The 25246-nt window shown below is 39.7% G+C and overlaps 1 protein-coding gene across 1 annotated transcript in view; it reads left to right on the top strand.

Moving 5' to 3' along the window:
- LOC128661721 (WASH complex subunit 5-like) overlaps window positions 1–25246 on the top strand; it is a 115284-nt gene that overhangs the window by 52422 nt on the left and 37616 nt on the right. The window contains exons 12-17 of the mRNA XM_053715944.1: window positions 629–741; window positions 5557–5723; window positions 9075–9150; window positions 10583–10693; window positions 21695–21835; window positions 24584–24664. Coding sequence (XP_053571919.1) covers window positions 629–741; window positions 5557–5723; window positions 9075–9150; window positions 10583–10693; window positions 21695–21835; window positions 24584–24664 — 689 coding nt within the window. The remainder of the gene's footprint in view (window positions 1–628; window positions 742–5556; window positions 5724–9074; window positions 9151–10582; window positions 10694–21694; window positions 21836–24583; window positions 24665–25246) is intronic.

Genomic DNA, 25246 nt, shown 5'->3' with positions numbered 1-25246 from the left:
AGTCTCGGATTTATGTATTGTGCCATATTTCTTTTTTTGGAATCCAGGCTTTATTAGCACTTGAAACCTAATATTAGTCCACTTTAGATTATATAATGTAATGGATTATCAATACTGTGAAACACGTTAAACAACTTGATCAATCTTATAATAACTTCCATGAAAGGCACATGGTGCAAAACTTACATGCTCTTCATATTTTTGCATTACATTTCCTTCTTAGCTGTTAAACACCTACAAAGAGATTAAACACCTAGGTAAAGTCGATTTTGATAAACAATGTTTGCAGGACTTTACCTATGTGCTTAATCCCTTTTCGGAGGTTTAACACTTAGTTCTGTGGGGTCAGTGATGCAGAAACGTCATGCTCTATAAATTAGATCGTCATTTTTGTCTCAGAATCTCCCTATTGACATTGAGTAAATACATATTAATAGTGTCAGGTATTTTTTTTTTCTTTTCTTTGTTGTCGGGTAATTATCAAATTTTACCAAAGTATAAAGATACAAATGTATTTTAGTAGTTAAACAAATGTTTTGTTTGCATTTTCATATTTATGAGGAAATAGCCTAGATTTCCAATGCATTGAGTACAGTCAGAAATGATCTAATACGTTTTTTATCCTCAGAAAACCTGCAAGCCTGGTTCAGGGAGATCTCCAAACAAATCGAGTCCTTAAATTATGACGATTCTACTGCAGCAGGAAGAAAAACTGTCCAGCTCATTCAGGCTCTTGAAGAGGTAAAAATGAGTATATATATATATATATATATTATTTTTTTTTTATATATATAGATATATATATATATATAGATAGATAGATAGATATAGATATAGATATATATATATATATATATATATATATATATATATATATATATATATATATATATTGCCATTAAGAGATTAGCATTATCTTGACTCAGTTTTGTAAAATTCACCAACAAAGGAGGATAGAAAAAGGTATTAGCAGAAAAAAATGGTGGTTTGGCACTTTGCAGATTATTAGTTATTATTATTATTATTATTATTATAATCATCATTTATTTTATTATTTATTTATAAAGTGCCATCAAATTTTGTAACACTGGTTACATGCGTAGGGGTACACAATGACACTGATTTATGGTTAAAAAAAACACATACATAAAACAGACTAAACAAAGCAAATTAACAAAACAAGAGGAGAGCCCTTCAATCTACAGGTTAAGGCTTCTTCTTGATTATTTTGTACAGTTCCGTAGACCATATCTACGTTTGCCAGATGGCTATTGAAAAATAAAACATACAATTGATAGACTTCCCTGACCTTTATATGTATAGCAAAGAGGAAAGAAGGGAGAGATGTGAGAGAAACCTTTTTAAAGGGACAGTCTACTTTAAAATGTTTATTGTTTAAAAAGTTAGATAATCCCTTTATTACCCATTTCCCAGTTTTGCATAACCAACACAGTTATATAAATACACTTTTTTACCTCTGTGATTACCTTGAATCTAGGCCTCTGCAGACTGCCCCCTTATCTCAGTTCTTTCTTTTTCAAGATACGATGAGTCCACGGATTTCATCCTTTACTTATGGGATATTCACCTCCTGGTCAGCAGGAGGCGGCAAAGCGCACCACAGCAGAGCTGAATAAATAGCTCCTCCCTTCCCTCCCAACCCAGTCATTCTCTTTGCCTGTGTTAGTTAGATAGGAGATGGCAAAGTGAGGTGTTAGTAAAGATTCTTCAATCAAGTGTTTATTATTTTTAAAGTGGTGCCGCTGAGTGCTACTTTGTGCTAGGGTGTAGCCTAGACCAGATCAGTCTCTTCAGTACAAAAAGAGAAGCATTTGGTGGCTTTAAAGCAATAGGAACTGGTGGGACATAATTCTCACTGCGCCTCCTATACATGTTTGCTGCCCTAATACAGATAGCCTAAGCTCTTTTAACTCAGCCTGATCTTTGTCATCAGGGCTATGGGAGGGAGAGGACCTCTGAAAACCTGCTGGACTGCCATGCTGTCGCGCAGCATTCAAGGTAAGTGCTGACTTTTTTATTCTGTGTTACAGAGAAGTGGAGCACTTTATTTTTGTGGTAAGACCTCCTACATGTCAAAGGAGGGACCTTCGGAAAGCACATTCTTAGCAGGGGCTAAGGAAGGATCTCTTGGACTGAGGGTAACTAAAACTCAGTGGGGTGAGATCGTTTTCACATCTTTGGCTGAGCTGTGTTAGGAAGTAGCGGTAGCCACATTTGTCCCCATGTTTCTAGCGGTTCAATGGCTGTTAATGGCAAAAGGGGAGCTCCAGAGAACTAAGGAGCTTGCTGGGGGGTAAATTGCATGAATATTTATTTGAGTAAGCTTCGTTATGATAGTGGTAGTTTGTCACCAGAGTACTAATGGCGACCGGGAGCTACATGATAGTTACGCCCACGATGGGCGGGGACTCGTGACGCGCCAGTTTGGTACATAGCAATGTCTGTTGCCAGCAAGGTTCACATACTAATTGGATATTTTCTGACACAAATATCAGAGAATGTAAAGTGACAGTAAAGTTTTTTTGTGTGAATTGTTATTAAAACATTACACTCCTTTTATGACGTTTGCTGTTTGGGCACTGCCACACTACTCTGATTACACCTGACACTGTCAAATCTCAGGAGCTAAGAAGGGCAGGCTGGGCCAGTACCTGGATGGGGGGGCATTGTCTCCAAGGGTGCACATACATTCTATAGGCATCTCCTATATAGTTCCCTCTCATACTCCATTCAGAGTCTTTCTATGCATTCTATGTTTTTTTTTTTTTCCCACGTGGAATCTAACCTTACCAGCATAAGGAGTTCCTTAGCGATGACAGAAGTATCGAAGATAATACAGTGGGCGGAGTTGCACTTTTGCCATCTGTCAGCGATCCACATACCAGGGGTGAAAAGCTGTGAATCGGATTTTCTGAGCAGACAGACGTTTCCTCCTGGAGAATGGGAACTCCACCCAGAGGTATTTTCCAGCCTGATTCTCAGAAGGGGCAGGCCAGAGTTGAATCTCATGGCATCTCGCCAGAATGCAAAGCTTCCAAGATACGGGTCCAGGTCCAGAGATCCTCAGACCGAGCTAATAGATGCCTTGGCAGTGCTTTGGTCTTTCATCCTAGCTTATGTATTCCCTCCGTTTGCTCTTCTTCCCCGGGTTACTCGAGTCAAACAGGAGAGGGCATAGGTGATCCTCATCGGCCCTGCGTGGTCTCACAGGATTTGGTATGCCAATCTGGTGGACATGTCAACTCAGTCACCGTGGAAGCTTCCATTGGGGAAAGACCTTCTCATTCAGGGGCTCTTACATCATCCGAATTTGGTTTCTCTGCAGCTGACTGCTTGGAGATTGAACGCTTAATTTTATCTACGCGAGGGTTTTCTGATTCGGTCATCGATACCTTGATTCAGGCGCGTGAGCCTGTTACTAGGAAAGTTTACCATAAGATATGGCGTAAATATCTTTATTGGTGTGAATCCGAGGGCTACTCATGGAGTAGAGTTAGGATTCCCAGGATTTTGTCTTTTCTCCAAGAGGGATTGGAGAAGGGGTTGTCCACAAACTCTTTGAAAAGACAGATTTCTGCTTTATCCATATCGTTACACAAGCATATGGCAGATGTCCCAGATGTACAATCTTTTTGTCAGGCTCTGACTAGAATCAGGCCTGTATTTAGACCAATTGCTCCTCCTTGGAGTTAAAATTTAGTTCTTAGAGTTCTTTAAGGGGTTCTGTTTGAACCTATGCATTCCATAGATCTTAAGTTGTTATCTTGGAAATTTTTATTTTTGGTTGCTTTTCCTCTGCCCAAAGAGTTTGAGCTTTTGGCATTGCAATGTGATTCTCCTTATCTTTTTTTCTATCGGATAAGGTGGTGTTGCGAACCAGACCTGTTTTTCTTCCTGAGGTTGTTACTCAGGGAATTGTTGTTCCTTCCTTATGTCCTAATCCTTCTTCTAAGAAGGAGCGTCTGTTACATAATTTGGACGTGTTCTGTGCTTTGAAGTTCTACTTACAGGCGACTAAGGATTTTCGCTAATCATCTTCATTGTTTGTTGTTTTTTCCGGGAAATGTGGGAGTCAGAAAACTACGGCTACCTCTTTCTTTTTTGGCTGAAGAGTATCATCCGCTTTGCATATGAGACTGCTGGACAGCAGCCTCCTGAACAAATTACGGCTCATTCCACTAGGGCTGTGGCTTCCTTATGGGCATTCGAAAATGATGCTACTGTTGAACAGATGTGCAAGGCTGCGACTTGGTCGTCTCTTCACACATTTTCCAAATTTTACAAATTTGTTACCTTTGCCTCAGGCTGTTTTTGGGAGAAGAGTTCTTCAAGCAGTGGTGCCTTCCGTTAAGGTTCCCTGTCTTGTCCCTCCCATTTCATCCGTGTACTATAGCTTTGGTATTGTATCCCACAAGTAAGGATGAAATCCGTGGACTCATCGTATCTTGAAAAAGAAAAGGAAATTTATGCTTACCTGATAAATTTATTTCTTTTTCGATACGATGAGTCCACGGCCCGCCCTGTTCTATGAGACAGGTTATTAAATTTTTGTTAAACTTCAGACACCTCTGCACCTTGGCTTTTCCTTTCTCTTCCTAACTTCAGTCGAATGACTGGATTGGGAGGGAAGGGAGGAGCTATTTATACAGCTCTGCTTTGGTGCTCTTTGCCGCCTCCTGCTGACCAGGAGGTGAATATCCCACAAGTAAGGATGAAATCCATGGACTCATCGTATCGAAAAAGAAATAAATTTATCAGGTAAGCATAAAGTTCCTTTTTACCAGACTTGCATGTTAGTCAATCAGTGCTGACTCGTAAACAATGTTATCTATATGACACACATCGACTAGCAGTGTCTAACTGTGAAAAACTGTTAACAGCTTGAAAATTAGCATATGAGCCTACCTAGGTTTAGCTTTCATCAAAAATACCAAGAGAACAAAGCAAATTTGATGATAAACGTAAATTGAAAAATTGCGTGCCCTTTCTGAATCATGAAAGTTTAATTTTGACTTGACTTTCCCATTAAATTTATTAAGGTATTTAATAAAGCTCAGGATTAAAATAACATTTTTCACGAAAAGAGAATAACCACAACAAGGACTCGTGATCTCAAGCTGGAATGTAGTAGGTCCAGAAGTTATTTTTATTAGGTACTTTGATACAAAAAGGATGGGTTATTCACGGGTTAGACAGTGTTTGTGACAATTACTGTAACAGAATACCCGGGCTATGCATAAATATATTCTAAGAATAAATAAAGTTTGCACTTCAGAATAAAATATGGGCAGATTTGATTGGCCTTTTGCTTATCTGCCATCATTATCTATGTTTCTTTAAATAGTTTTTTAGTGTCTACGCAGAGCTTTTAGGTTTGTCTGTGAATTTCTCAAGTATTAAAATCTGAATAATATAGAATTCACTAGTAAGCATCACGTTACACACATGCACAGCACGTTACACACATGCACAGCACGTTACACACATGCACAGCACCATTAACGTAAGTGAACCGTATAATTCTTGTATGTTCAGGTTCAGGAGTTTCATCAGCTGGAAAACAACCTTCAGGTTTGTCAGTTTCTTGCTGACACTCGCAAGTTTCTTCATCAGATGATTCGGACCATAAACATCAAAGAGGAAGTTCTGATCACCATGCAGATTGTGGGTGACCTGTCGTATGCTTGGCAGCTGATTGACAGGTAATGTTTGTGTTACTAGTGCTATGGTCTAGCTATGCTTCTCTGGTGTTCTGTTGTATTAGCCCATGAAGACATTTAGACCTAATGAACTATTTGTCTTCCATAGTATCTCATCTCTTCCGTCTATATCATTTTTTTCCTATTTAAGAAATTGCTTTTTGGGTTATTTGCTGCTGTTCATTAAAAGGACACTAAACCCACATTTTTTATTTTGTGATTCAGATAGGGCATGCAGTTTTAAGCAACTTTCTAATTTACTCCTGTTATCAATTTTTCTTTGTTCCCTTGGTATATTTATTTAAAAAGCAGGAATGTGATGCATAGGAGCCGGCCCATTTTTGGTTGAGAACCTGGGTTATGCTTGCTTATTGGTGGGTAAATGTAAGCCTCCAATAAGCAAGCACTATCAATGGTGCTGACCCTAAAATGGGCTGGCTGCTAAGATTTACATTCCTGCTTTTAAAATAAACATAGCAAGAGAACGAAGAAAAATTGATAATAGGAGTAAATTAGAAAGTTGCTTAAAATTTCCTGGTCTATCTGAATCATGAAAGAAAAAATTTGGGTTCAGTGTCCCTTTAATAGTTAATAGACGTTAGCGACTCTCTGTCCTGTGCTTCTTTTGAATGTTTTTTGTACACTCACACATGTTTTGACCCCAGTCTCATTATTCTATTGAATATCTGTCTGTAAATCTATTTACCTATCTTACCCCGGGACATCTGTATTTTTATTGTTTATTTGTAAAGTGCAACATTTTATGTAGCATTACACAAAGATACATTACTATAATACGGGTACAATACAATAAAAAACTTACAATAAGACATTATATAAGACTATGTACAATGTACATTACTAGACTTGCATTGACAAACGTAACAAAAGGAGAGGAGTGCTCTGCCCCTGAGGTGCACTTTTATACACAGTGAGCTACACTCTAAATAATACAATATATGACACAACACGAGAGGGAAACTAATACATTACTATAATACGGGTACAATACAATAAAAAACTTACAATAAGACATTATATAAGACTATACAATGTACATTACTAGACAAACGTAACAAAAGGAGAGGAGTGCTCTGCCCCTGAGGTGCACTTTTATACACAGTGAGCTACACTCTAAATAATACAATATATGACACAGCACGAGAGGGAAACTAATACATTACTATAATACGGGTACAATACAATAAAAAACTTACAATAAGATATTATATAAGACTATACAATGTACATTACTAGACAAACGTAACAAAAGGAGAGGAGTGCTCTGCCCCTGAGGTGCACTTTTATACACAGTGAGCTACACTCTAAATAATACAATATATGACACAGCACGAGAGGGAAACTAATACATTACTATAATAAGGGTACAATACAATAAAAAACTAGACTATACAATGTACATTACTAGACTTGCACTGACAAACGTAACAAAAGGAGAGGAGTGCTCTGCCCCTGAGGTGCACTTTTATACACAGTGATCTACAGTTAGAGAGGTTCTTAAGCTAACACTCTAATACAATATATGACACAGCACGAGAGGGAAACAAATACATTACTATAACAATTGTTCTATTTGAGGATGTGTAATAGCTGGAGAAAGGGTAGACTACAAAGCAGTTATGTGATCAGTTACCTAAGTCAGGTGAAATGACACTTGCACCGGATCTCCATTTTAAGGGGAGGTTATCTAAAGGACCTTAAAGGGACATAAAACCCCACATTTTTCTTTCATGATTCAAATAGAACATACAATTTTAAACAACTTTCCAATTTACTTCTTTTATCAAAGTTTCTTTGTTTTCTTGTTATCCTTTGTTAAAAAGCAGTTCAGGAGTGCGCACTTGTCTGCAGCACTATATGGCAGCAGTTTTGCAACATTGTTATTCATTAACAAGAGCACTAAATGGCATCATTATTTCCTGTCATGTAAAGCTGCAGACGTGCACACTACCCATCTAGATATATATTTAACAAAGAATAACGTGAGAACAACTAAAATTTGATAATAGAAGTAAATTGGAAACTTTTTTAAAAATTGTATTCTCTATCTGAATCATAAAAGAAAAATTGTGGGTTGATGTCCTTTTTAAGTAGAGTAGAAATGCATGATAAAAAGACAATGCAATAGCACGTGCTCTGATTTTTAAATGAGCAGTAAAATTCTTCTGAAAGTTTTTCAAAAATGTATTTAAATTTGCCGGCCCACTGCATCATGTGACACCGAATCAGGGAATCCCAGACTCGTATAGGTAGGTATACACTGACCTGTTGCACACGCTCATTATTAGCTGGTGCCCCATATATGTTGTTTAAAATTGCATCTGAATAATAAAAGTTTAATTTTAAGTCCCTTTAAACATATGCATCACGTGAACACATAAATTAGCCATAGAGAAGTAGAGCACACTATGTTCCAAATGTGGTAGAGCAATGTCAGTGGAAAAGACCAGATCTACTTGTGGTTCCCGTGCAATAGGTTGGACATCTTAGGTTTAGATATTAGGGATAAAAAATAATAGGAGTTATATGTTAGTTTTTTTATGATACCAGAAGACGATTATTTGGACTAGACTAAAGGTACCTGAACTCTAAAGCTTGTTTGGTTGTACGCCATTTTGTATCACCTTGTAGATACAACCCAAGCCATGTAGTCTCTGTAGAGGACTCTTGATCTCGTTAATACTTAAATGGAATAACTCTGTACCTTATTTATTTATTTTTTTAACACTTATGTCTTCTGTCTTATTATTATATTGTACAAATTCTTTGAAAGGAATAAAAAGATGTTTACAAAAAAAATAAAAACAATAATAGGAGTTAAACTATAACCGTTCAAAAGGTGTAAGATTGAGACCAGAGCCCATCATGTTTTCACAGGCGATATAATTGCTGCAGAATTCTATATGATGTTTTTAGTCAGCACAGGTTTTTATTGGGTTGTCGAATCAATTTTGTATACTTTATTACTAGGTATTAAATACAGACCTTTTATGTATAGTTTATTATAATACATTTCAGTATGTATGATATTGTACCATATCAGTTGGGGTTTGTTTTTGTATGTTTAAGATTCATTAATATATTGGTAATACTGATCATGTTTGCAGTGGGTTTTTTCTTTCTATTCCCAACAATCTATATAGGTAATTTCATTTATTTGATATAAATATCCATGTTAGTAATACAGCTGACTGTAATTATATTATTTTTTGACAGGCTAAAGTATTCCTTCTTTTCTTTCAAGTGCCTTATGTTTTAAATGTCACAAAAGTTATGAATTTCTAATCTTTATAAAACATTTTAACCATTGCTTTTCCAAATTTCTGCTTTTAGTTTTACATCTATTATGCAGGAGAGTATAAGAGCCAGTCCCTTCATGGTAACTAAGCTGAGAGCTACGTTCTTAAAGGTAAATCCTCTCTTCTTCTACAACTTACTCAGCACAACTACCCACCATGCTGTTGTTTTATTTCTCCTATACCTACAGCTGTTTTCAGAGCTGTTCTTTTAGTTTAACCACAGAATCTGGTTGGTGACTCTTTATACTTATCAACAGCAACTTAAAGCATAAATATTGTTGCTCCCTCTTCCAGAAGCTGTGCATTCACAGATCCCAGCTTTTAAAGAGTTTGTGATTTATTTATTTATTTTATACACAAAGTTTGTTATAAAAAATCTATTTTCAAATGCCATTAGGAATGTAACTGCTGCCAAATCTAAACCTCCCCCCCTGTATTGTGCACGGCTGCACGCTAATCTGGAGCATACAATATAAATGTTAAAAAGTCAGCCATGTCCCTGATCTGTGAATGCTCAATGAGTCACAGAGTGTGAGAATACCTAACCTCCAAGATGGGAGTTCTCAGTATGAAAATGCGGAGCCTTATCAACCAGCATCTGTAAGGAGTTAATATAGTTCAGCTTTGCCAGCACAGTAGGTAGTAACTGGGAAATTGCAGTCATGCCCAGCAGTTTAGTGTCACTTAACCACATTGACAACCGATGTACCTTGTATGTTGCATGGTCGTTAATGGGTTTACTAGCTTAGCTTTGCCGACAGCGGTAGTACTGCATTCCTCACTTCCGAAGGCATGCAGATATATTGCAGTCTTGCCAACAAGACCTGTGCTATTTCCCAGGCCATATAAGTGGGTATGTGAACGACTGGTCGATGTACAGGGTACGTCTGTGGTCATTATGGGCTTAAAGGAATACGGTTTGAAAATATTGTTTAGAATGCATATCAAAGGGCAGCTTTGACAATTTTGTTTTGCCTGAAAAACATTTAAAATATGTTTAAACTACTACGAGATCAGTTGTGCATATCCTGCTAATGAGAACAGCTCCACTGGTGAAATCATCTCTGCATATCTGACGGGACAAAACATTTTTTTCATGAAACATTGTTTCACAAGTATTGCATTTATTAATATTGTGTATTTAGCAGCAATTAAAGAAACATCACTGCAAAATTTGAAACACCTGAGTGCATTTCAGCTTTGAGAGTTCAGTATGAGCTTTTATACTGCGCCAGGAGCACATCATACTGAACCAGGGAGATTTTTACACAAAGCCTTTTTTCTAATACATGTGCATAGCAAAAATGCTTCTATTTAAAACTGAAGTGTGTTGTATATTTATATTTTGTCTATTATGTCTCACTACATTATATTTGTTGTTGTGTTCCAGAATAACAGGGGTTAACAAATCTCATTACCTTATAGTATTTTTCTTCTGGTCCCTTACCTTTTTCAATTATCCTTTGTATCTATTTATAAAAACCCTCAACTTTAGAAAAAGTGTATTTAAGATATCTTTTGTTATATCCTTTGTTGTTTAAGCTGGCATCTGCCCTTGACTTGCCCTTGCTACGTATCAATCAAGCAAACAGCCCTGACTTACTCAGTGTATCGCAGTATTACTCAGGAGAGTTGGTTTCTTATGTCAGGAAGGTAAGTATCCTCATTTGCTGTTTTGTTTTTTACTTAGTTTATTTGTATTTAAAGTGATAGTAAAGTATACAAATAATTAATGCTGAATTTGATTAAAAATTAAAAAATAATGGTACTTTCATTCATCAATTAATATTAAATGTAGCTTATTAAGATTGAGTACCTTTTTAAAAATGTTTAAATCTTGCTGCCGTTCCTCTGCCCGTTTTTTTTTTTTTTGTCTGGCATTTTTTTTTTTGTCACATTTTCAATCAACGAAAAACTGGGCCAGCTGGCATCCTTTGAAGACAGACACACGCCCCTTCAGTGGAGAGCGCATGCGCTAAAGAGTTTTGACGTTGCTGTATTGTAATTTGCATACAGTGACGCACATGCACTAGATTCCCCATAGAATGACTGTCCATAGAATGACGTAGTGAGCGGGTGGGACGGGTCTCTTTGTGAATAATTGAAGCAAGCCGAAAAAACATATGGGGGCGGAGTAAAGAACGTTAACGCAGTGTGAGTAAAATATGTTTTAAAAAGACAGACGATTGATTTTTATACAAAAAAACTAGCGATTCACATTGTGTTACCTTTAGGAATAAAATTCTGTTATTAGTTTTAGGACAGTTTACCATCACTTTAATTCTCCTAGTTGGCAATTACTACATTTAAAAATATTTGAGGGTCAAAATGTAACTTTTATGGTTCAGACAAAAAACATTTTAATTTACTTATATTTGGGAGCTAGTTGGTAATTGAAGGCTACGGACATGGTTTCTTGTATGTGCATTGCTGCTCTGGAGCTGACTTTAAATATACGTTTTACAACTTTGCAGGGGTTAAACACATGATTATATTCAAGCAACGGTACAATAACACAGAGCATTTTTTTTGCACTTCATGGGCGCGATCCGATATAGATCGTAGTTTGCGACGCAAGCGAGGGAACCCGCGTCGCCCGCAGTTTCAGCTCGCAACTCGAGCTATCCCATATACGGCGCCGTCAGATGCTAACGTGCCGTAAGTCAGATAAACCAGCGATGTCCAGAAATCTGCGCAAGTACAAATTTCTGGCGTCGCCAGTGACTTGCGGCACGTTAGAAACTGCCGGCGCCTACAAAACCTGACTAAAGTCTAAATCCCCCGCACTGTCTAACACGCCTCCCTAACATAGCCCGACACGTCTAACACGCCTCCCTAACATAGCCCGACACGTCTAACACGCCTCCCTAACATAGCCCGACACGTCTAACCCTCTATCCGCTATCCCCCCTCACTATCCTAACAATAACAATGTATTAACCCCTAAACCGCCGCTACCTAATAAAGTTATTAACCCCTAAACCGCCGCCAGCTATATTAAATCTATAACCCCCTAAAGTGAGCCCCTAACACCGCCGCCATCTACCTTACCTACCCCCTAAAGTGAGCCCCTACCCCGCCGCTATCTATTTTAAAATTATTAACCCCTAATCTAATCCCCCTACCCCGCCGCCATCTATATTAAATTATTCAACCCCTAAACTACTAAACTATCCCTACCACTAAACCTAAGTCTAACCCTACAAATAGCCCTGAAAAGGGCTTTTTGCGTGGCATTGCCCCAAAGTAACAGCTCTTTTGCCAGCCCTTAAAAGGGCTTTTTGCGGGGCATGCCCCAAAGTAACAGCTCTTTTGCCAGCCCTTAAAAGGGCTTTTGGCGGGGCTTTGTCACAAAGTAAACTGCTCTTTTGCCTACAATCTACATCCCCCTACACCGCGGCCACCTATAATAAATGTATTAACCCCTAATCTAATCCCCCTACACCGCCGCCAGCTATATTAACTATATTAACCCTAATTATATTAGGGTTAATATAGTTAATATCGTTATTATATTATATATATATTAAGTATAATAACCCTATCTAACTCTAACATCCTAACTAAACTCTTATTAAAATAAATCTAATATTATTATTATTAATTAAAATATTCCTTTCTCCTGTTAAGTGTAGTCAGTCCACGGGTCATCATTACTTCTGGGATATTAACTCCTCCCCAACAGGAAGTGCAAGAGGATCACCCAAGCAGAGCTGCTATATAGCTCCTCCCCTCTACGTCACACCCAGTCATTCTCTTGCACCCAACTAATAGATAGGATGTGTGAGAGGACTGTGGTGATTATACTTAGTTTTTATATCTTCAATCAAAAGTTTGTTATTTTAAACAGCACCGGAGTGTGTTGTTCCTTCTCAGGTAGAATTTGAAGAAGAATCTACCTGAGTTTTTGTATGATCTTAGTCGGCGTAGCTAAGATTCATTTTGCTGTTCTCGGCCATTCTGAGGAGTGAGGTAAACTTCAGATCAGGGGACAGCGAGCAGGTTCACCTGCAAAGAGGTATGTTGCAGTATATTATTTTCTGAGGAATGGAATTGACTAAGAAAATACTGCCAATACCGATATAATGTAAGTTCAGCCTTAAATGCAGTAGTAGCAACTGGTATCAGGCTGTTATGTATATATATGTTTACACTTCAGTATTCTGGGGAATGGCACTTCACTGGGACAATACTGTATGCATATAACTTTTAGCCTATCTTGCAGTGGGAAAGACTAGCAGCAGGCTTTTTAATAACATTTCATATTATTAGATTTTAAATGTTTGCTGGTATGTTAAATCATTTAATTATCTGAGGTACTTGGTGAAAAATTGTTTTGGGCACTGTTTTTCCACTTGGCTGTCGTTTATTTTAAATTTAAGACAGTTTCACTGAACTTCCCTCACTGTTGTGTGTGAGGGGGAGGGGCCTATTTTGGCGCTTTTGCTACGCATCAGAAATTCAGTCACAAGTCTGTTTTCTCTCCCTGCATGATCCGGATCGTCTCTACAGAGCTCAAGGGTCTTCAAAACTTATTTTGAGGGAGGTAATCACTCCCAGCAGACCTGTGAGATTGTGCTTTGACTGTGATAAAAAACGTTTATATTTTGTACATTTTTTTCTGCTATTAAGGGTTAGTTATCCATTGCTAATGGGGGCAATCCTTTGCTAAATGTATGCCTTTACCGGGAAAAATTTGGTTTTTATAACTTCTCCGGTTCATTGTTATTCAACTGTCATAGTTCTTTTCTGTGCTTCTTAAAGGCACAGTACGTTTTGCATATTACTTGTAAATTGAGTTGAAAAGTATTTCCAAGCTTGCTAGTCTAATTGCTAGTTTGTTAAACATGTCTGACTCAGAGGAATATCTCTGTGCTATATGTGCAGAAGCCAAGGTGGAGCCCAATAGAAATTTATGTACTAATTGCATTGATGCTACTTTAAATAAAAGTCAATCTGTACAAGTTGAACATCATTCACCAAACAACGAGGGGGAAGTTATGCCGACTAACTTGCCTCACGTGTCAGTACCTGCATCTCCCGCTCGGGAGGTGCGTGATATTGTAACGCAGAGTACTTCAGGGCGGCCATTACAAATCACCCTACAGGACATGGCTAATGTTATGACTGAAGTTTTGTCTAAATTACCAGAACTTAGAGGTAAGCGAGATCACTCTGGGGTGAGAACAGAGTGCGCTGATAATAATAGGGCCATGTCAGATACTGCGTCACAATTTGCAGAACATGAGGACGGAGAGCTTCAATCTGCAGGTGACGGATCTGATCCAAATAGAGTGGATTCAGACATTTCAAATTTTAAGTTTAAACTAGAAAACCTCCGTGTACTGCTAGGGGAGGTATTAGCGGCTCTGAATGATTGTAACACCGTTGCAATCCCAGAGAAATTATGTAGGCTGGATAGATACTATGCGGTACCAGCGAGTACTGACGTATTTCCTATACCTAAGAGGCTTACAGAGATAATTACTAAGGAGTGGGATAGGCCCGGTGTACCCTTTTCCCCCCCTCGTGTATTTAGGAAAATGTTTCCAATAGACGCCACCACACGGGACTTATGGCAGACGGTCCCTAAGGTGGAGGGAGCAGTTTCTACTCTGGCTAAGCGTACCACTATCCCGGTGGAGGATAGCTGTGCCTTTTCAGATCCAATGGATAAAAAGTTAGAGGGTTACCTTAAGAAAATGTTTGTTCAACAAGGTTTTATATTGCAACCCCTTGCATGTATTGCGTCTGTCACGGCTGCGGCCGCATTTTGGTCCGAGTCTCTGGAAGAGACTCTTGACTCAGCAACTATAGATGAGATTTCAAACAAGCTTAAAACCCTTAAGCTAGCTAATTCATTTATTTCAGATGCCGTAGTACATTTAACTAAACTTACGGCTAAGAATTCCGGATTCGCCATTCAAGCACGTAGAGCACTGTGGCTAAAATCCTGGTCAGCTGATGTTACTTCTAAATCTAAATTACTTAACATACCTTTCAAGGGGCAGACCTTATTCGGGCCCGGTTTGAAAGAAATTATCGCTGACATTACAGGAGGTAAAGGCCATGCCCTGCCTCAAGACAGAGCCAAACCTAGGGCTAGACAGTCTAATTTCCGTGCCTTTCGTAACTTCAAGGCAGGAGCAGCATCAACTTCCTCTGCACCAAAACAGGAAGGAGCTGTTGCTCGCTACAGACAAGGCTGGAAACCTAACCAGTCCTGGAACAAGGGCAAGCAGGCCAGAAAACCTGCTGCTGCCCCTAAGACAGCATGAATTGAGGGCCCCCGATCCGGGAACGGATCTAGTGGGGGGCAGACTTTCTCTCTTCGCCCAGGCTTGGGCAAGAGATGTCCAGGATCCCTGGGCGTTAGAGATCATATCTCAGGGATATCTTCTGGACTTCAAAACCTCTCCCCCAAAAGGGAGATTTCATCTTTCAAGGTTGTCAACAAACCAAATAAAGAAAGAGGCGTTTCTACGCTGTGTACAAGATCTTTTACTAATGGGAGTGATCCACCCGGTTCCGCGGTCGGAGCACGGACAGGGGTTTTGCTCAAATCTGTTTGTGGTTCCCAAGAAAGAAGGAACCTTCAGACCAATCTTGGATTTAAAGATCCTAAACAAATTCCTAAGAGTTCCATCGTTCAAAATGGAAACTATTCGGACAATCTTACCCATGATCCAAAAGGGTCAGTACATGACCACAGTGGATTTAAAGGATGCTTACCTTCACATACCGATTCACAAAGATCATTACCGGTATCTAAGGTTTGCCTTCCTAGACAGGCATTACCAGTTTGTAGCTCTTCCATTCGGATTGGCTACGGCTCCAAGAATCTTCACAAAGGTTCTGGGCTCTCTTCTGGCGGTACTAAGACCGCGAGGAATTTCGGTGGCTCCGTACCTAGACGACATTCTGATACAAGCGTCAAGCTTTCAAACTGCCAAGTCTCATACAGAGTTAGTACTGGCATTTCTAAGGTCGCATGGGTGGAAGGTGAACGAAGAGAAGAGTTCTCTCTTTCCACTCACAAGAGTTCCCTTCTTGGGGACTCTTATAGATTCTGTAGAAATGAAGATTTACCTGACAGAAGACAGGTTAACAAAGCTTCAAAATGCTTGCCGTGTCCTTCATTCCATTCAACACCCGTCAGTGGCTCAATGCATGGAGGTAATCGGCTTAATGGTAGCGGCAATGGACATAGTACCCTTTGCACGCCTACATCTCAGACCGCTGCAATTGTGCATGCTAAGTCAGTGGAATGGGGATTACTCAGATTTGTCCCCTACTCTGAATCTGGATCAAGAGACCATAAATTCTCTGCTATGGTGGCTTTCTCGGCCACATCTGTCCAGGGGGATGCCCTTCAGCAGGCCAGATTGGACAATTGTAACAAAAGACGCCAGCCTACTAGGTTGGGGCGCTGTCTGGAATTCCCTGAAGGCTCAGGGATCATGGACTCAGGAGGAGAGTCTCCTTCCAATAAACATTCTGGAATTGAGAGCAGTTCTCAATGCCCTTCTGGCTTGGCCTCAGTTAACAACTCGGAGGTTCATCAGGTTTCAGTCGGACAACATCACGACTGTAGCTTACATCAACCATCAAGGAGGGACAAGAAGCTCCCTAGCGATGATGGAAGTATCAAAGATAATTCGCTGGGCAGAGTCTCACTCTTGCCACCTGTCAGCGATCCACATTCCGGGAGTGGAGAACTGGGAGGCGGATTTCCTAAGTCGTCAGACTTTTCATCCGGGGGAGTGGGAACTTCATCCGGAGGTCTTTGCAAACCAGAGATAGATCTCATGGCGTCTCGCCAGAACGCCAAGCTTCCTTGTTACGGGTCCAGGTCCAGAGACCCGGGAGCGGTCCTGGTAGATGCTTTGACAGCACCTTGGACCTTCGGGATGGCTTATGTGTTTCCACCCTTCCCGATGCTTCCTCGATTGATTGCCAGGATCAAACAGGAGAGAGCATCAGTGATTCTAATAGCGCCTGCGTGGCCACGCAGGACCTGGTATGCAGATCTAGTGGACATGTCATCCTGTCCACCTTGGTCTCTGCCTCTGAGACAGGACCTTCTGATTCAGGGTCCTTTCAAACATCAAAATCTAACTTCTCTGAAGCTGACTGCTTGGAAATTGAACGCTTGATTTTATCAAAGCGTGGATTTTCGGAGTCAGTAATTGATACCTTAATACAGGCTAGGAAACCTGTTACCAGAAAGATTTACCATAAAATATGGCGTAAATACTTACATTGGTGCGAATCCAAGAGTTACTCATGGAGTAAGGTTAGGATTCCTAGGATATTGTCTTTTCTACAAGAAGGTTTAGAAAAGGGTTTATCTGCTAGTTCCTTAAAGGGACAGATCTCAGCTCTGTCCATTCTTTTACACAAACGTCTGTCAGAAGTTCCAGACGTTCAGGCTTTTTGTCAGGCTTTGGCCAGGATTAAGCCTGTGTTTAAAACTGTTGCTCCACCATGGAGCTTAAATTTAGTTCTTAACGTTTTACAGGGTGTTCCGTTTGAACCCCTTCATTCCATTGATATCAAATTGTTATCTTGGAAAGTTCTGTTTTTAATGGCTATTTCCTCGGCTCGAAGAGTCTCTGAGTTATCGGCCTTACATTGTGATTCTCCTTATCTGATTTTTCATTCAGACAAGGTAGTTCTGCGTACTAAACCTGGGTTCTTACCTAAGGTAGTCACTAATATGAATATCAATCAAGAGATTGTTGTTCCATCATTGTGTCCTAATCCTTCTTCAAAGAAGGAACGACTTCTACACAATCTGGATGTAGTCCGTGCCCTGAAATTTTATTTACAGGCAACTAAAGATTTTCGCCAAACTTCTTCCCTGTTTGTCGTTTATTCTGGACAGAGGAGAGGTCAAAAAGCTTCTGCTACCTCTCTCTCCTTTTGGCTTCGTAGCATAATACGTTTAGCCTATGAGACTGCTGGACAGCAGCCTCCTGAAAGAATTACAGCTCATTCTACTAGAGCTGTGGCTTCCACTTGGGCCTTTAAGAATGAGGCCTCTGTTGAACAGATTTGCAAGGCTGCAACTTGGTCTTCTCTTCATACTTTTTCCAAATTTTACAAATTTGACACTTTTGCTTCTTCGGAGGCTGTTTTTGGGAGAAAGGTTCTTCAGGCAGTGGTTCCTTCCGTATAAAGATCCTGCCTGTCCCTCCCGTCATCCGTGTACTTTAGCTTTGGTATTGGTATCCCAGAAGTAATGATGACCCGTGGACTGACTACACTTAACAGGAGAAAACATAATTTATGCTTACCTGATAAATTCCTTTCTCCTGTAGTGTAGTCAGTCCACGGCCCGCCCTGTTTTTTATGGCAGGTCTAAATTTTTAAATTATACTCCAGTCACCACTGCACCCTATAGTTTCTCCTTTCTCGTTTGGTTCTCGGTCGAATGACTGGGTGTGACGTAGAGGGGAGGAGCTATATAGCAGCTCTGCTTGGGTGATCCTCTTGCACTTCCTGTTGGGGAGGAGTTAATATCCCAGAAGTAATGATGACCCGTGGACTGACTACACTACAGGAGAAAGGAATTTATCAGGTAAGCATAAATTATGTTATTTAAATCTAAATACTTACCTATAAAATAAACCCTAAGATAGCTACAATATAATTAATAATTACATTATAGCTATGTTAGGGTTTATATTTATTTTACAGGTAAATTGTTAATTATTTTAAATAGGTATAATAGCTATTAAATAGTTATTACCTATTTAATAGCTACCTAGTTAAAATAATTACCCAATTACCTGTAAAATAAATCCTAACCTAAGTTACAAATACACCTACACTATCAATAAATTAAATAAACTACAAATATCTATCTAAAAATACAATTAAATTAAATAAACTAAACTAAATTACAAAAAAAAAAAACACTAAATTACAAAAAATAAAAAAAAGATTACAAGATTTTTAAGCTAATTACACCTATTCTAAGCCCCCTAATAAAATAATAAAGCCCCCCAAAATAAAAAAATTCCCTACCCTATTCTAAATTAAAAAAAGTTCAAAGCTCTTTTACCTTACCAGCCCTTAAAAGGGCCTTTTGTGGGGGCATGCCCCAAAGAAAACTGCTCTTTTGCCTGCAAAAAAAAACACAATACCACCCCCCAACATTACAACCCACCACCCACATACCCCTAATCTAACCCAAACCCCCCTTAAATAAACCTAACACTACCCCCCCCTGAAGATCTCCCTACCTTGTCTTCACCCACCCGGGCAGAACTCCTCCTCCGATCCAGGCGATGTGTTCCAGCAAGCGGCAGTGAAGTCTTCTTCCATCCGGGCGATGTCTTGAAGCAAGCGGCAGAGAGTCTTCTTCCATCGGCGATGTCTTCAAGCAAATCGGCATCTTCAATCTTCTTAGTTCGCTCCTCCGCCGCGGAGCATCCTTCCGGCACAATCAGCCAATCGGATTGAACTTGAATCTGATTGGCTGATTCAATCAGCCAATCAGATTTTTCTACCTTAATTCCGATTGGCTGATAGAATCCTATCAGCCAATCGGAAATTCGGCGGACGCCATCTTGGATGACGTCATTTAAAGGAACCTGATTCGTCGGGAAGTCGTCGTGCCGGAAGGATGCTCCGCGGCGGAGGAGCGAACTAAGAAGATTGAAGATGCCGATTTGCTTGAAGACATCGCCGATGGAAGAAGACTCTCTGTCGCTTGCTTCAAGACATCGCCCGGGTGGGTGAAGACAAGGTAGGGAGATCTTCAGGGGGGGTAGTGTTAGGTTTATTTAAGGGGGGTTTGGGTTAGATTAGGGGTATGTGGGTGGTGGGTTGTAATGTTGGGGGGTGGTATTGTGTTTTTTTTTGCAGGCAAAAGAGCAGTTTTCTTTGGGGCATGCCCCCACAAAAGGCCCTTTTAAGGGCTGGTAAGGTAAAAGAGCTTTGAACTTTTTTTAATTTAGAATAGGGTAGGGAATTTTTTTATTTTGGGGGGCTTTATTATTTTATTAGGGGGCTTAGAATAGGTGTAATTAGCTTAAAAATCTTGTAATCTTTTTTTTATTTTTTGTAATTTAGTGTTTGTTTGTTTTTGTAATTTAGTTTAGTTTATTTAATTGTATTTTTAGATAGATATTTGTAGTTTATTTAATTTATTGATAGTGTAGGTGTATTTGTAACTTAGGTTAGGATTTATTTTACAGGTAATTGGGTAATTATTTTAACTAGGTAGCTATTAAATAGGTAATAACTATTTAATAGCTATTATACCTAGTTAAAATAATTAACAATTTACCTGTAAAATAAATATAAACCCTAACATAGCTATAATGTAATTATTAATTACATTGTAGCTATCTTAGGGTTTATTTTATAGGTAAGTATTTAGATTTAAATAGGAATATTTTAGTTTATAATATGAATTAGATTTATTTAATAAGAATTTAGTTAGGGGTGTTAGGGTTAGATAGAGTTAATATAGTTTATATAAATACTATAGTAACTATATTAACCCTAATATAATTAGGGTTAATATAGTTAATATATATAATGTAATAACTATATTAACTATAATATACTTAGGGTTAATATAGATAATATAGCTGGCGGCGGGGTAGGTAGATTAAATTAGGGGTTAATAATTTTTATATAGATGGTGGCGGTTTTAGGGGCTCACAGTAGGGGGTTAGTTTATGTAGATGGCGACGGTTTAGGGGTTAAATACTTTATTATGGATTGCGGCGGGGGATCGCGGTTGACAGGGAGATAGACATTGCGCATGCGTTAGGTGTTAGGTTTATTTTAGCAGATTGCGGTTGACAGGGAGATAGACATTGCGCATGCGTTAGGTGTTAGGTTTATTTTAGCAGATTGCGGTTGACAGGGAGATAGACATTGCGCATGCGTTAGGTGTTAGGTTTATTTTAGCAGATTGCGGTTGACAGGGAGATAGACATTGCGCATGCGTTAGGTGTTAGGTTTATTTTAGCAGATTGCGGTTGACAGGGAGATAGACATTGCGCATGCGTTAGGTGTTAGGTTTATTTTAGCAGCCAGTTTAGGGAGTTACGGGGCTCCAATAGTCAGCGTAAGGCTTCTTACGGCTGCTTTTTGTGGCAAGGTGAAAATGGAGTAAGATTTCTCCATTTTCGCCACGTAAGTCCTTACGCTGTATATTGGATACCAAACTGCGCGGGTTTGGTATACCTGCCTATGGCCCAAAAAACTACGGGCGACGGCAGAAATATACGCACGTAACTTCTAGGTTACGCCGTATATAGGATACCAAACCCGCGCAAATATTGGCGTCGCCGACTTTTGCGGGCGACGATTTTTATCGGATCGACCCCCAGGTCTCTTTAGGTACCTCTTTGTATGCATAAACTGTTAGTGTCCCCCCATCAGACATGCTAAAATGAGACCTTCTCATATGTCTGATGCAGCCCATGATTTACTGCACTGCAAGTATAAAATAAAAACACTACATCTGAAGAGGGGGGTGCAGACCAATGTGAGTTATGGAATAGTATTCCTAATTTTGTAAATTGCTAAAAATAATTTGCAATGCATTTTATTACACACTGGAAGTGCTGCATCCATTAACTAATAATGTTCTATTTGAATCCTTTGGCATTTGTATTTTTTCTTCAGGTTCTGCAGATTATCCCAGAGAGCATGTTTACTTCCTTAGCTAAGATTATCAAGCTGCAGACACACAACATTATGGAAGTACCAACTCGCCTGGACAAAGATAAACTTAGGGATTATGCGCAACTGGTAGCTAGATATGAGGTAATAGCCACATATATATTTCCAATAAGTAGGAGCAGTTGTTTTAATATTTTGCATATTTAGATTTTTTCTTCTTCATGTAAACACACTATATATGGTATATGCACATAAAATAAATAAAGTTTTAATTTAGTAATTCTACTGAAACTAATTTCTGCCACCTTAGTCAGTAAGCACTGGTCAGTGACAGGACTCAGCTAGCACTTGGCAGGCTTGTTGTCTGCGACAAGACACAGGCAGACTCCTTGGCTGTGACAGGATGCAGGCAGGCTCCATGGCTATGGCAGGATACAGGCAGGCTCCGTGGCTATGGCAGGATACATGCAGGACCCGTGGCTGTGGCAGGATACATGCAGGACCCATGGCTGTGGCCGGATACAGGCAGGCTCCATGGCTGTGGCCGGATACAGGCAGGCTCCATGGCTGTGGCCGGATACAGGCAGGCTCCATGGCTGTGGCCGGATACAGGCAGGCTCTGGGGCTGTGGCCGGATACAGGCAGGCTCTGGGGCTGTGACCGGATACCGGCAGGCTCTGGGGCTGTGGCCGGATACAGGCAGGCTCTGGGGCTGTGACCGGATACAGGCAGGCTCTGGGGCTGTGACCGGATACAGGCAGGCTCTGTGGCTGTGGCCCGATACAGGCTGGCTCCGTGGCTGTGGAAGATACTGGCAGGCTCTGTGGCAGGATACAATCAGGCTCTGTGGCCGTGGCTGGATACAGGCAGGCTCTGTGGCTGGATACAGGCAGGCGCCGAGGCTGGATACAGGCAGGCGCCGAGGCTGGATACAGGCAGGCGCCGAGGCTGGATACAGGCAGGCGCCGAGGCTGGATACAGGCAGGCGCCGAGGCTGGATACAGGCAGGCGCCGAGGCTGGATACAGGCAGGCGCCGAGGCTGGATACAGGCAGGCGCCGCGGCTGGATACAGGCTGCGGCTGGATACAGGCAGGCGCCGTGGCAGGATACAGGGGGGGGGGGGGGGAGCTAGTAGATCAGTCAGCTGGTTCAGGGTAAGGAATCCAAAGTTCAGCAGTCTTAAATAGTCCCAGTTTCATTAGCTGCAGGTATGGGGAGCCAGAGGGCCAGTCAGTTCAAGCAGTTTAAAAATATCAAACTTAGCCAATGCTCTCCAGTGGTGCAGGGGAAAGCCACAGGCCCAATAACACATAGACACAGGTTCAATTCCAGGCACGGGCATGATATAAAGTGTGATGGAAATGGGATAATTGTTTGGTGGTGTTTTTCAGGGTTTGGGCTTAGTTCCAGTAAAGGGCCATCTTAATGCTACAGGATACAAAAGGCATTTTAGACAATTGAGTGCTTCCAACTTGGCAACAGTTTGAGGAAGGTCCTTTCCTTTTCCAGCATGCCTGTGCCCCCAAAGCAAGACATGGTTTGACAAGATTGGTATGAAAGAACTCTAGTGGCCTGCACAAAGCCCTGACCTCAACACCATTGAAAAACTTTGGAATGTATTGGAATGCTGATTGTCAGCCAGACCTTCTCATCCAACATCAGTGCCTGACCTTAACAAATGCTCTTTTGGCTAAATGGGCACAAATTTCCACATATACATTCAAAAAACTTGTGGCAAGCTCTCCAAGAAGAGTTGTGGCTATTATTGCTGCAAGGCAAGGTTGAGACACACAACTACATATTATTGCCCCCGGTTTTGGAATAGGATTTTAACAACCTCGTATAGGTGGGAGTGTCAGATGCCCACATACGTTTGTCCATATAGTGTACTTACATTTTCAAAAAGTCAGAAGGGTCACTGTTTGAAAGTGCTAAACATTACTTCTGCACTACTACCTCTTTCCCTGCCCCTGGGGCCAATCCAGAGTCCATGCAGCAGCACACATTTCTAAGGAAGTAGAAAATGTTTAGGTAGCAAGCTTGACTTGGCAATATAAAGAATTTTATTCCAACATAAGTACTAGAACTTTTTTGAAATTTCTGGTTGGGTTTTAACTACTTAATTAAAATGGGACTACATGAAAAATGAGCACACTAGTTGTTTTGTTTTCGTTTTTATTTGAATAAACCTTTTTATTGTTATCTTATCAAATGTAGACTTATGTTATTACTACCAGGTAGTAAAGTTTCAAAAACAATAGAATCTAGGTTTAAACAACTGTTTAAAAGGCAGCTATTTAAATATCTCATAGTGTACTTCACAGTCCTCTTAAATAGATTTGAGGGTGTCATCATATATGCTAATAAAGACTGCTGCCTGCCTGTTTTCACATTATAAAATATCTTCTGCCTACAACCATCAGTATTGATAGTAATCCACTTGAGAAAAATGAGATATATTGCTCTGTTTGACTTCTCAAACAGAGCAATATATCTCATTTTTCTCACATGAAATAGTCTGCAATTGCACTTATCACATTATTCCTTTTTTTGTCCCATTTAACCCTTAATAGAGATTAATTTTAATAGCACTTACTACAGTAATATTTTTTCCCCTTTTTAACCCTTAATATATATTAATAAATGAATAGTTTGTTTACACTGTATATTTTGCACATTAATATTATGATATATGTATGTATTGCTTGAAGGGATACTAAACCCAAATTTCTTTCTATCATGAAAGAAAAAAAATTGGGTTTCGTATCCCTTTCAAGCAAGGGTTGATACAACTTTAATAGCCGTGGCTACCTGGTTCTCTGTATTTGTCAAGCACTGGTACAAATTATGTCTTTTGTAGGAACAATAAACTGTAAAAATCATTGTTTCAGGTGGCCAAGCTGACGCACGCCATTTCAATTTTTACTGAAGGAATTTTGATGATGAAGACCACACTAGTTGGCATAATCAAGGTAAGCTTCTTTTATCAAGCACACTATGCACAAATCCTTTAACATAACTAGCAATAATGGTAAAATAGCAGCTTCCAGGGGTGCAGCTCTTGGGACAGCTGTATATAGTCCTCCTATGATCCAGATCAACTCCTAATACACCTTTCTACGGTTGTATGTTTTATTTGGTCATGGTTCAGACAGAGCATACAATTTTAAGTAGTTCTCCTTTGTTTAATCTCTTCACTACCAGGAATTTCAGAGAAGAACTTGCCCAAAATACCGGAGACTTTTTAGCATTTTTGCTATCACTCCTTTTAAACAGAAACAGAGCCTTAGTTTTTTTATGTTATTTACCTGTCAAAACTGTATATATTTTTTTAAAGTAGTCAACCCAAGGTATTGATCTAGGCCCATATTAGTATATTTAATGCCACAATTTCACAGCCAAACGCTATCATATAAAGAAAATTGTTAAAACTTTTTCAAAAACTTTGGGTTTCTCACTGAAATTATTTACATACCACTTCTGCAATCATGGCACAAATGGTTGTAAAAGCTTCTCTGGGATCTCCTTTGTTAAGAAATAGCAGACTTACATGG

This window comes from Bombina bombina, chromosome 5 (assembly GCF_027579735.1).
Source record: "Bombina bombina isolate aBomBom1 chromosome 5, aBomBom1.pri, whole genome shotgun sequence".
Classification (NCBI taxonomy): Eukaryota; Metazoa; Chordata; class Amphibia; order Anura; family Bombinatoridae; genus Bombina; species Bombina bombina.
The sequence above is the reverse complement of the archived record's forward strand: the minus strand, read 5'-3'. Positions and strand labels throughout refer to the sequence as shown.